A 13,732-nucleotide genomic window follows, 5' to 3' on the forward strand; every position below is an offset into this window, starting at 1 on the left:
TCCCATCTTTTGTGGAATGTGTAAGAAAGTAGAAGCCACACACATCTGTACTAAAAGCTCAATTCTAATCTCAGTAACAGGAACGTACTAGCTTGCACTGACACAGCTGGTCTTCTCTGAGAGCAGGACACCATTTAAGATGAAACCACGCTCTTTGCCTAACAAAATATCTACAGAAATACATAAATAGAGGAAATACATAAATATACATAGAGGAAATACATAAATATAAATAGATAAATACATAAATATAAATATAAATAGAGGAAATAAATAGAGGAAACAGGAATACATAATAGAGGAAAACATAGAGTGATTTTTTTAATGGTTACAGAACAGGATATTTTATAGATGATTGTATAATTTTTGAGTTGGTGGTTACTTTCACTTACAGGGTAAGACAAGCCATTTAGAATTTTTGCTTTGTCATCAGTTCAATTTCTAAAAATAAATAAAATGAATAAAGTAATTCTTAAAATATGTATCTTGCCACAAGACAATGGATACGTTCCTTCTGTTCACATCTATATCTATATAAACAACTCTAAGTTGAAGCCAATGCTGAGACAGGCTTCACCTACACTTAATCTTACACACTTAATATGTAGTTTGATAGCAATAGAATTACTCAGTGCATAACACTAAGGATCAATAAATCTGCAGTGTCCAGATCTTGAATTAATAGTTTACTGTCTGGCTGAGCTACAATTGCACAACAGCCATGGCATGGTTCAGAGTAAATATTTAATGGGACAGCGAGCTCTCCTGGGGAGGCCTGTGGAGAACCGCCGGGGCTGGGGGCAAACCAAGCAACGGAGCGGGCCCCCTTGGGCGTTTTCATTTTATTTTATTATTTATTTAGTGTTTTGTTTTGAACACGGGCTGGCTTTGTTTTGTTTTGTTTTGTTTTGAACACGGCCTGGCCTCGGGGAGGTGCCTGCTGCAGGCATGGCGGTGTGCTCGGTCACCACAGCGACAGGGACGTGGCGAGCCGAGGGCGGGACGAGGGAAGGAGACGGCCTCTTTCTCCTCCTCCTCCTCTTCCTCCTCCTCCTCTTCCTCCTCCCGGGGCCGGGGCTCGGAGGGTGCGGATGAGGCGGGCGAGGGCGGTGCTGGCGTGCTGCCTGCTCCTGGGGCCGGCCTTCCCCCTCGTCCTGCTGCTGCTCTGACATGAGCCGCGGCCGGGGGCCGGCCGGCCGGAGCCGGAGGGAGACCCGCTCCGCAGCCCCAGGGCCTGACGCCCCCGGCGGGGGACGATGAGGAGCCCGGGCGGGCTGAGATGGGAGAGAGCATGTCCAAGCGGCTGAAGCTGCAGCTGGGCGGCGAGGCGGAGATGGAGGAGCGGGCTTTCGCCAACCCCTACGCCGACTACCAGCCGCAGGCGGCGGAGGGCGCCCCGCGGGACAAGGCGCCGCCGGGGGACGAGCCCCTGCCCTTCGGCACCGACGGCAAGGTGAGGCTTCGGGAGGGGCGGCGGGGCTGCCCGCAGCTCTGCCAGCCGGAGGAACGGCGGATTTAGGGATTTCCCCGTGGGTGGGTGGCGGCAGCACGGCTCCAAGGCGTGTGTTTACCTGAATACGCACCTGGAGTGCTTTTGGGAACGGCAGGGTGCTCGGGGTGTGTCGGCAGCCGGCTCAAGCCAGCAGAGGGTCTTTGTGGTGGCAGCCGTCCCGTTCTGCTCTTCTCCTTGACACCAGGCACTGCCTGGGAGCTGTTCTCCACGTAGCTAAGCACAAAGCTGTGCTGGCCTGTCATCACACAGGTTGGCTCGAGCTGGAGAAGGAAAGCCAGAGCACGGATCTTCTGTCTGTCTGTGTAACCCCGACCTGCCTTTTCTTTCAGCGCCGCTCTGTGCTGCATCATCCTTCCAGTGGAAACACTGCATGGTGACACTGCTAGACGTGCACACGGGCTGTGTGCGAAATCAACTTTTCTCGCTCACTTGGTTAAACACAAGCCTTTCGTCCCAGCTCTGTGTTTCCTGCTTGTGATGATAAGCAATTACCTTGACTGTCTTGCAGCTTGGAAATCCGTGGTGATGCACAGCTGTCAGAGTAGCCATCAGGTAGTGGTGTAGTGCTCCTGATTGTCGTACGAATGAGCAGGACACCCAGCTCGGGGTCAGGGCGAGGAATTAAAGGTCTCTGAAGGAGTGGGGACTGAAGTTGATAAAGTTGTGTGTGGCTAAGCCAAATGCACAAAAAAGATCGCTTTGGGGGTCTGTTAGACCTCACTGCAGCTGTCAAAACTAGAACTTGGCACTTGATAAGGTTTAAAAGCAAGGGTAGGTGCGGAAGTAAAATCTGAATTGTTTTTACAGAAATCCCAGGTAGCATGCTCAGTGTTGATCTAAAACTTTTTTTTCCTGAAAGACAGTTATGGGTTCTTTATTTATTTGTATCTGGGTTGGTGTGCATAAAAAAATAAGCACGTATGATGATGAGTTGAAGTGTGAAGGTTAGGGGGGGGCTTTGCTATGTTCAAAGGTGTGAAGCTCCTGTGGAAAAAAAACAAGTCATCTTCTATACTGCAATAAAGCAACATAACTACAGCAACTTTCAGTAGGCTTACTCTGATTTTTTTCAACTGTACGTTTCACTGGAGAAGGCAGATCTGTGCCTACGTTTTCTTTCTGCATCTGCAGAATCTGAGGAATTGTCCTACCTATTACAGAGTTAGATCATGGCTATGAGTATATTCATGTGTAGTTGTACTGTTGGCAGCGTTCACATATTGTCAGTCCTAATGCTATCCTGACTTTTTTGAGACTTCTTCATGAGTATTTTAAGGTGCTCTGTTTTGTTTTGTTTTGCTTTGCTTTGTTTTTTTTTTTTTTTTTTTTTTTTTTTTTTTTCATTTAACAGGCTCCAGTGCTGTCAGAGAAACATCTTAGCCTGCCTAAAGCCCCTGTGAAGGTAAAAGGACTTCACACAGGGTGGGGAGTGTGTTGTGTAAACTGCTCCACACAGTAGCACAGGTTTCTTAAAAATTAAAGTGGCTGTCAGAAGCCCTCAGTGCATTGCGTCTTTTTTTTTCCCTCCCATCTGCTGCTCTGTGTGATGGTGGGAATTGAGTGACTCACATAATGACAGCCAGAAGTATATGGGGTTCTGCTGTTGTCATGGAAGGCAATGCATTATTAATCCCTCCATTTGATTTCATAAGCTGCCATGGTTGCCATCTAAAATTCTAAATAAAATAAAAGGACAAGAAGCTCTTCAAATTATTGTCTGAAATGTGAGACAATTGGGACAGAGTGCTGCATATGAAGGTGTGTGCATGCTGCTTGTATGCATAAGGTATGGTGCAGGAAGCTGGAGTGTATGGGAACAGCAGAAGAGTAACCAAGACTTTGGCCTGCTGATTTGCCATCTTAAGAGTAGTTGCAGTTATAATGACTCATTCAATTAAATACACGTATATCCCGTGACTCTTTTTATTTTGATATGGACCCCATAGTGATACTTTAGCCTGGAGAAGTACATATAGATGTCAGAGTGGTCCAAAAGTTTAAAAAACAAAATAGTGTAAATAGTCCTGGGGGGTAGAGAAATAAATACCCATAAACTCAGAACAAAGCATATTCCCTACTTCATGGGGAAAATCAGTTTGTCTTTTAAGTTTCATTTAATGTTTAATGTGCTGTAACTGCTTATTGGGGAAGGTATTAATATTTGAAAAGCAGATGTTCTGATATTTTCCCTGCGTCATAGGTAACTCCAGTTATAAACCCACCTGTTCTTAATTACAGGGTGTTATAATACTACAACATTAGGGTATGGGTCCCTGCAGTTTGGAACCCAAAGAATAATTCTTGTGAGCAGCATTGTGCTTTGCTTTCCCTTCCCAGCTGAACTGGAGCAGAAGCAACCTTCACCTTCAGTTAATGTCACGACTTGTGGGCGTTGTGTCGCCCTTTAGCTGCAGGTTGGGGACTGAGGATGGGAAGATCTGCACAGGCTTGTACAAAGCAGGGCTGGTGGCCAGTTGTCCTGACTCAGAAGCCATTTATCAAAACTTTCATGTAGCAGAGGGCTTCTAAACTGTTTTGGGTTTCCTGGGAAGGGGAACAGTGGGGAAGGCTCACTGGCGAGGGGTGCTGATGGCTTGTTTGAGAACAGGTCTGTCCTGGCTCCTTGGGTGGCCCACCAGCATCAGCCTCAGATTATGCACCATCCTCTGAGCTAGCACAGCTCTGTGCCTACGTCCCTGGCCTGGTCAGATGCAATTTGGGAGCCACCTTCGGTCTGCCTGCAGGCTGTCTTACCTGGTCACCCAGGGGAAGGTGGAAGCAAACCACTGCCCAGGCAACCTGGTACAGATTCCATGTTAAGTACAAGAAGAGCACCCCTGACATCAAGACATTATCACATCATTGTCCTCAATTGAAAATTGTCTGGATTTGTTGTGGAATCACATGGGTAGTCTTGGACAGCACTGAAATTTCATTCAAACTTTATGCTAGGTCACTAGGAAGCCCAAACAGTAACTCCTTTTTAGGCCAATTCTTTCTTAATAAGCTTTTCTCTGACTTGTCATAAGGTGTAAGAATATTAGTAAAAGGTTGTGTGTTTTGACAAATGTACACAATGAGGTTTTGCAGGGAACCTGTTCTAAAGCTCATCATGCTTTCTGGGAAAAGCTATCACTTAATGGGATGAGGAATATTTCCTTAGGTTATCTTTTGGGTGATTGAGTGGTGCTCAGTTTCCTGGTGTTTTCTCAATAACCTGTTCTGGTAACTCATTTCTCTGGCTTTTCAGTCTCCATCCTCTTGTAAAATTTCCAATGAAAACAAAAGTCTACACCACTCTTTGTATTTGTTGGAATGCCTCAGTGGGCCTTTCAGTTGTCACGCTGAGAGCACCAAGCTCTCTCTGTTGTGGGACTGATTCTGCAACCACACACTAACGGGAATCATAATATTTGTTGCAATGGAGGCAAAATCAAGCCTCTAGAGCCAATAAATGTTTCTTCCCACCTTTTTGTTGTGGGATCTGCATTTCCTGAGATTGCTACTCTTTTCACCATTTTCTGGCATCCCATGTCAGGTATGTGCTGTTTTAATACAGACTACAAATATATATTTTAATATATACATTAATCACGTAAGAATCACATTCCTGTTTAAGGAAAGTTTGCTTTTCTTCTTGGGACTCTTGGTCAAAATTCAGCCTGAGAATCCCTTTTACTGCACTGCATTGTGCATCACTACCTCAAAAACATCTGATTAAGTTGTCTCACATCTATCCAGTCTTCACCAGTTTCTAGTTTTATCTCGCAGACCTGTTAGTTAATAGCTGTTACTCTGGCTAGTTGCACAAGCAAGTGTAATAATAGGTACCCTTTTGTGTGTGTTTGTGAAGATAAATGGAACTTTAATATATACAGTATTTGGTTCTGACCACACAACACTGATGTACTGTCAGGTTCATTATGTGGAATCTACCTGCTGTCTATGCATCAAAATAATTTAGACAGTATTGGGAGAGGTTTTAGCTTTTTTCTGGCTTGTGGACCACCTAAAAATGTCCCAGTGAGGGTGGAGACATCTGTGTAGTGAATGTAAATCCTACTCGCAATCTCACAATAGTTTTTGATCTCCTTGCCTTTCAAGAAGTAACACGCTGCAGTTAGGCTACCTGGTGGACCAGTGCTTTTCAGTATTGCTCTTTTGCTTTATCACCCTCCACTTCTCAGAACATGGGATGATGTTGCACCATATCTTGCAGTCTTTTTTTGGCAATAAACTGAAGCTTTCTTTTATGACTCATTGTGATGATCTGAAGTTTTAGGCTTATTTTTTCCCCATCTATCACCAATTAAATAGCTCATTTTACATGCAGGTGCATTTTTTAGAGGCACGGTCTCATTATTTCTCACATGCTTTAAACAATTCCTTGTGTAACTTGAATGGATTGCTGCTTTTCATTCTGTTCTTCTCAGAGGTAGGGTGATAAATGCATTTAAAGCTTATTCCTAAACTGGCACTTGTAGTCATTTGCCTACAGCTATTGTTTTTCTCTTTCTCCACCCCCCTATTTTTTCTTTTTTTCTTTTTTATTTCTTTTCTTACTACCACATTTATGGAACTAAATGCCAGATCACTGACAAACAGAGCAATGTGTTCTACAGACAGCAGCATTTCAAATAATTTTTCAGCATGTGGTTTTGCAGAACTGGCATTTATTTCTGGAAGAACCTAATTGAGAAACAGCAGAGAGTGTGCTTAACTGTTTCAGGGATTGGATGAGGAGAATTCTTAATATCTGGTATTTTCAGAGAAGAAGAGTTGCTCTCGGAGCTCTAGCAGTTGCTTGTTTTAGATTAAAAAGAAAGCAAAACTTGGTTTTCTGTGCAAAAAGGCAGGCCACTCCCCAGCTGAACGTGGGATCCTGCTGCCATTCCTTCGGGGTTGCTCTTGCAGGAGCCCTGTGGAGGTGAGCATGAGATCTCATCCCACGTCAAGAAACGTGTGCTCCAGCACACAGCACGCGAAACCTGGCTCCCTTTCAGGCAGTGGCAAAGTTCCCGTTGATTTCAGCAATGCCAGGATTTCACATTTCAGTACTGCTCTGTCTTTTTATTTTTTTCCCCTGCTCTCCCTTATCAGTGCCTGTCGTGCCCCTTGTGTAGTCTTCTGCATCAGTTTGGTTTTTGAATGAATCCTTGCTGCAGCGTCAGCTTAAGCTTTTTTTTTTTCTTCTTTGTGAAATGCTCCTCGCCTGAAAGAGAGCCCAGCACCATTTTGTCTCCAGTTCTACACATCACCAACATTAACGTCACTTCTCTCTGAAATACCTCTTCTGTTTCATCTCCGTTTGAATCAGGTTAGCCAGGAGTGTTTTGCTTGTTCAGGAGGTAGCACCCGACGTGTAGACAATCTCTTCTTCTCCTGAGACCATCTCGCTTCTCCTATGTGATCAGTCACCTCCTTCTTCGGTCTACTTTTGCACATAGCATCAGTCCTACAAAAGGTAACCGAGCAAAATGAAACAGCTAATGATAAAAAATATATATATTAGTAGAAAAGCAGTGTTTTTGGGAGCCAGTGGTGGTAAGAAAGACATGTATTGGCAACTCGTTAGGAAGCTGAGCTCAGTTCTGTGTCTTGCCATGAGTCTGCACGAGTTACTTGGCATAGATGTGGCACAATGCAAATAAATGCTGAGAGGTGTTTTTGAAAAATACATCAGTATCTAAAAGTGTCTTTGAAAAAAGCAAATGAAATAACTCACCCTGCATCTGTCAGACCGGAGTATTATTTACTTCTGTGCACAAAAGAGTGCCGTGAGTTCTCACAGCTGCACTGTCAGACTTAACGTAAGCAGTGTGATATCTAGTCCAAATGTGCGTGCTTTTAAAACTTGTAAGACTTTTAAGTTCCATGCTCCTCTTCCCTTCCTGAAATTGTAGTACAAGCTGCATACATTGCAGCCGTGTGTTGCCTCATCTGCTCTTGGTGCTGCTTGCTTGTAAAATTGCAGCTGCAAAACTGGATATGATTGTAATGGGGAGGTGGTTCAGTAAGAATCGGTACATTATTCTAATGTCAGCTGCAAGTGAATTTTTTTAGGGGATTTTTATTTGCATCATGATGGGTGTGTGTGTAATTTTAGAGATGAGTTTACAAAAAAGATCACTTAAGTTCTTCTTAGGAACTTTGCAAATGGAAGAAAGCAAATAGGGGAAGGACGTAATAAATGCTGACAAGGACGGCAAAATTTGGACACCGTGTCATTAGTGCCAAAGCTGAGTGGTGTTTTATATACCTACATTCCTTACATTCTTTGTTGGCTTCAGAAGGCTTTGCATTGGGATGTAGGTTTGCATGCTGCCTCACTGCAATGGAAACAATATGGTTCAAATAAATCACAAAACAATTAATTTGCGATGCCAATGTGTTTGTATTTTTCTGTGCTACTTTTGTTTCATGCTGATAACGAGCCTTTCTTGTTACCTTAAACAATATGGCACAGGGTTGTGTTGGGTATTATTGGGAATTAGTGCTCATTTTTTGTGTTTTGTTGATCTAAAACGTGAGCAGTGGTTGGGGTGGTAGTGTTTGTTCTTCCTTCAGCAGCAGAGGAATAACGCAGCAGTTGAATTCCTGAAGAGAGATGTTTCTACTTGTTAAAGATAGTCTTCTGCCCCTGTTATCACCCAGTCTGTTGTGAGCCAGGAGTAAATGTCGTAGTGGATATCAGAGGCCAGCTATCCTGGTTTTTGTTTTTCCCAATGAGAGTCACCAGCAGAAAAGGCTGAATGCCAGCTGGAATCATCCTCCTGAAACGAATATGCTCCTTGTGAAAATCAATCTGTGCTCAACACGAGCTAGTGCACTTCATGCTCAGCTGTAATGCTGCCATAAGATTCCTTGTTATAAATCTTAAAAACCCACCTTTCAACATTCATTTATTTGTGTAATTAATTTATTCTGTGTCACGTAAGCATCTGTTAAAAGCTTACAGTGGAATCCTACCAGATGAACAGCGACAGTGCTCTGTTGTTAGAGCTTCAGAGCAAAAAGAAAAGATAAAAAATGCAAGCAGTGGTGGAGGAGTAGGTAGCTGGGGAAAACTTTGCTGCCACATGTAATGTATTCACACTGGCACGAGCTTGGGAGTAGCTTTGTTTGGGCTGATAAACGATTATAAAGTAATTAAAAAAAATCCTTTCATCTTTCCTTTTCCAAGTGCTGAATCAAGATAGGTAAGTTACAGATCCCATTTGAGAGAGAGGGAAGTGCCAGCCTGAGCTAAACTACTTCTGTGGGACTGTGGTTTCAAAGCAGAACCCAGGTGTCCCGACGTTCTAGTCCTCTCCTTCTGCCTCTAGGTAGTTTGATTTAAAAAAAAATAACCTGATTTAGTAACAGCAGGTGTGTTGTCAGAACAAAAAGATAACCAGCCTGCACATGATGTGCAGTAGGTACACAAACCCCGTCTGAAGCCTTTGTTCACGCTTGTTGGATAAACTGAGCAGTGTGCCCGGGTGCATTAGTGCTGATTTCCTCACGCTGCTTCACCATATGCCTTGGCATGGCTGCCGGGGGGAGGAGAGATGCCCTGCGCTTGGGAGAGGTTTTGCTCTGTGTTAAGACTTCACTGAGCTGGCTAAAAGGCTTGAGGGGATGACGTTGTGTGTGCGCGGTGTGGTTTCCTAACAAAAAGGTGCTTAATGCCACAATAAGGCCAAAGAGCACATGCCAGATACTTACCGTGTTTGTTTCCTGCTTTTGGAGTTACTGGGTAAGGTTAAGGGAGCTCTTGCTCATCCCTAAAGCAGATGAGAGGGATAAGTGTGTGACATGAGTTATAACGGCACAATTTCCCTCTCCCTTCCTATCTCACCATCATAACATGGATTTGGACCCTAGAGATTTCTGAATGTTTCAGAGGACCTGTACGATCCCTGTTACCTTTCTGATTTCTGAATCTGTTAAGTGGATGTTTGAATTCACTACTTGCTATTTGCAGTTGCACTCCGAACAAGAGTGCGAAGCATGGTGTGTTTTGAGTAATTGGTTGTACAGCAGCATTTGGGATCTGCCTTTTGACTGAACCCTTCCCTGTTGGGACCTGTTGTAATCGAACAAGAACATGACTTCCTAATGAGCTACCTTCTCCTTCTCTAGTGAGAAACCATAGCTGCAGATGGACTGAATGTTAAACCAAGCCTTCACAAATCTGACTCGTTCTAGCTGATGCTTGGGAGCAGACCAAGGCAGCAAGTGGTGGATGGAGATGGAGCACTGTTCAGAAAGCAGTAGTGTGTGCTCAACATGAGCTGACAAGTAGCCAAACTGCATCATGCCATTTTTCTGGATGCTGACACCATTGTGTTGTGACTCAATTTGGGAGGTGGGAGAGCTCTGCTGGCTTTCATGTTGCTAGCAAGTTTCCTTCTACCTGTTCCTGCCTGGATAACTAAGATATGAATGCCAGTCATCGTATGCTTAGGTTTTTCTGTAGAGGGTAGAGAAAGCAAATTCAGGAAATATTTCTTGGAGTCATGAAGTTTTTGTACATCATCAGAATGATGCAAATATCCAATAATGATAAAGCTTTTCTTATAGTCCAGGAAGGGGAGAGGTGGGTTTTTTTCTCTTTTTCAGGCTCTACTTATTAAAAACTATATATTTGAGTTAATAGGAAAAGTTTATCAGTAAGTCATACAATTTATAATATATGTTTATGATAAAACACTCTTGAGTGTTTTCCCAGATGTTCCCACTGCAAATGTAACCTCGTCCTGTGAAGGAACTTCATGAATATGCTTTCCCGTGGTAGTTAATAGAGCAATAAATTCTAGTTAATTGACTATTTCCATGTCCCGTAGTCTTAAGGGAATAATCAGTTAAGTATCTTAGGTTTAATGGGAGAGGAAATGGTGGCAAAGATATAGTCTCCTGTGTAATATTTCATATATAGTATCTGTAAACTTTTCTTGCTCAAAAGTAAAAGCAAGCAATGAATAAGATCAAAGGTTTGTTTCCTCAGCTTCATGCTGAAGGCAAAATGGATGAGCTGAAGCTGCCAAGCTGCGTTTATCCATCTTCTTTGTGTCTAGCTTATTCTTTTAGGTAGTCATTCTTAAATAGTTTGCTGCTTTTAACAGCCTCCTCTCATGATAAAGTATGCCAATCCTAATAGTGTTTTGGTGAGAGGAGAGATCAAGGAGCAAGAGGAAGGGCATTTTATGGCTCTTAGATAGATGACTTGCCTCCTGTGTGGTGATCGCAGACTGGGAAATCAAACAGGGTCTTGGATTTAAAAAGAAAATGTGAATACATCATGGATGATGTGATTAAGCACATCATTTAAGATGATGGTTTGCTTTTGCCTTGGCTGTCTCAAATATGAGCATCTATTTTTCTTTAGCTGTTTCCTTGACACTGCTGAGTGCGGCATACAGTATTTTTTCCCCCAAACAAAGAAGTGGAGCAGCTGGCTTCTTGGATTCGTTCCTTTTCTGACTCGATCCCTTTTCTCCTTTCCTGCTTTCAGGTCAGCACTCAGTTCACAAAACGGATCCAGACAAAAATCAAGGACCTTCTGCAGCAAATGGAGGAAGGGCTGAAGACAGCAGATCCACATGACTGCTCTGCCTATACTGGCTGGACTGGTGAGAAAGCTAGAATGTGAATGTTTCTTAAATGGTATGGTTGAGTGTTTTCACTGAAGGAGCTTCAGATATTCTCATAGGAGCAGCAGAAGTACTGTGATACAGTCATTTATATGAGTTGTTTTGACTCTGGAACCTTGGTCACTGTTGTCTGGGAATGACTTTCACTGACTTCAGTGGACAAAGGATCTCGTTACAGAGGGATAATAAGCTTTTGTATATTGAGATCTTTATTCTGCAAAAGGAGTGGATTTTTTAAGGCTGCTGCTTCTTTTGAGTTACATCTCTCTCTTTTTTTTAAGGTTTTCTTAAAATTTGTTACTTTCACCTTTTTTTGTTCAACTGACTTACAGTAAGTTAGCGGTTTTCTAATGGTAATGGCATCTTCTAATCATTGAGGAGAGGTTGCTCTGTGCCCAGGAGCCTTAAAATCTGCAGATGGATAGTTTGGCTCTGCTTGTTGTGTCTGTTCAAAAATGGCAAAATGAGCGTGCGAGGAGGAGGAGTATGGAGGTAGAGTTGCAAGATTTGTGATGTATATGAAGATAAACAGGCATGTGCTGGTTATCACTAGGCACTATCGTTCCTGGAGCTTTGCATCAGCATTACTGATGCTGCCCAAGTGTGAATGAGCCCTCTGATCCTTTAGGCAGAGCCTGCAGTTGTCAAGCCTGACACAGACACTGCTCTTCAAGCTGCCAAAACACTTTTCCATCTTGGCCTCCTAAGTGCCACTTTGCTACTTACAATGGCATATTCTATTCCTGCTCCGTCTAGCTCACGCTTCAGACATACTTCTGCTTTTAGCACAGCATGTTTGAAAAGTGCCATGAGGAGATCTGGTCTGTTATCTTTGTGTCAGGGAGGGGGGAGCAGCCTCGAAAAAATCTCTAGGCTTTGCCCTTGCTTAGCTTCAATTCTGGCAGTGGAAGTGTAAAATTTCTTCGCTTTCTTTCTTCTTGATATTTCAGTACAGATGGTGCGGTGGGTGGGTGGGTGGGGAAGTTTTGGACAACTCAGATTTAAGCGATAGATGTGTTTCAAGGTCTAAAAGCGAGCGGCTGCTAAGCGAGCGCAGAGGAGCTCAAGGGGTGGGCATTCTCGCAGTGACATTACAAAACGGCTCCCGGGGAGCAGCGCTCTGACACCATGACTGACAACACGAGTCACAGTCAATGAAGCAGAGCGTGCTGAAAATGAGTCATAAGCTAAAAGTAACACAGCCATCATTAGCTGAAACAAGAAGATAGATGAACAAGTAACGCAGCCTAATGAGAATGGTGTTTTTCCATCCTGTAGAAGGATAACCAACATCTACTCCAAGCTGTAAACTTCTTTCAAGGTTTCTGTGGAGTTGACCCTGAATAAAAATACTTATGATCTAGATTTTTAAATACTTTCTCTCAAACTTCTTGCAGCATTTTACTTGAGTGTGCAAATCAGAAGGTAAAAGCAGTGCTGAAAAGAACTGTCCTGCTTGTTACGTACCAAGTCTAGACAAACCTTGCTGGCAGTGAACAGTCCTGAGCATTGGCTTGTATTTTATAAAGCATCTTTAAAATCTTGAAGTGTGTGTTGTTAAAGCCCACGTTAGAGTCCATCTTGCTTATATGAGTACTGTTTGTACATGCCAGAAGTCTTGGAGGATCTGCTTCAAGGGTTTTACACCAGGAAGGATTAGATGAGCTGTGCCTCATGGCTACCTTCTGATCACCCCTTGATCAAACCCAAGTATCTGCACGTTTGTTGCAAGATAAAAAAGAATTGTAGAAGTCCCAGACAGACCAAGTCTCAGAGGCAACGTTTTCTTGTTGCTGCTTTGATGACAGGGACGATAAGTAGCCCACAAGCTTCTGTGCCACTGAGTCGACCTAATCAAGCTCTGCAACAGACCTCTTGGAGCCATCTGTAAAAGCCTGTTCAAGGCTGATACGGAGAACATGTTAGGGTGCACCACTACTCTTGTGGTGCCATTCTTCTCATATTCCTCAGAAAGCCTTTCTGTGGAGCTAAGTGGGCCTGGCTTGCTCTCTACTTTAGTCATGGCACAGAAGAATGCTCTGCCTGCTCAGAAGAAAGAGGAATTTGAGGTCAAGAGGTAAATTTTTTGCTTCTGCACGTGTATGTGCAGTTGGCCAACAAACATCTTCTGAGATGGATTTGTTTCACTTTCTTAAGTCTACATCATTGCCATTTGTAGGGTTGGGTTTTGTTTTGTTCTCAAGGAAAACTGTATAATGAGCATAATGGAGTGAAGCTTGATTTAACCTTCCAGCATTCTCCTAGCATGCGTTTGCGTTATGGTTTTTACAAGCTAGTTTAAATTGTAGAAGCTCATAATCTTACTGCAAAATACTTAGAATGGTTATAAAGAACTTGGCAAGTTGAAGCCAAGAACTCATCAAAAGACCCGTTTAAAAATCAAATGGGAAATAAGTCATTTCTTGTGTATGATAGACGAGTATTGTAAACCAAGTGTACTTGGTTGTATGCATGCTTGTTAGCCTAAAATTCTTCACCTGTGGTGATTTCTTCACCAAGCTTTAGTGCTCGTCTCATGAGTGTTCTTCATTCTCTGCAAAGTGTGAGTCCACCATTGGGCTTC

At 43.2% G+C, this 13,732-nt stretch overlaps 1 protein-coding gene across 1 annotated transcript in view; it reads left to right on the forward strand.

Moving 5' to 3' along the window:
- Nucleotides 1-852: 852 nt before the first annotated feature.
- LANCL2 (LanC like 2) overlaps nt 853-13,732 on the forward strand; it is a 31,207-nt gene continuing 18,327 nt past the window's right edge. Inside the window, exons 1-2 of the mRNA XM_040547912.1 lie at nt 853-1,453; nt 11,010-11,127. Coding sequence (XP_040403846.1) covers nt 1,280-1,453; nt 11,010-11,127 — 292 coding nt within the window. The 5' untranslated portion in view covers nt 853-1,279. The remainder of the gene's footprint in view (nt 1,454-11,009; nt 11,128-13,732) is intronic.

This window comes from Cygnus olor, chromosome 2, assembly GCF_009769625.2.
Source record: "Cygnus olor isolate bCygOlo1 chromosome 2, bCygOlo1.pri.v2, whole genome shotgun sequence".
Lineage (NCBI taxonomy): Eukaryota > Metazoa > Chordata > Aves > Anseriformes > Anatidae > Cygnus > Cygnus olor.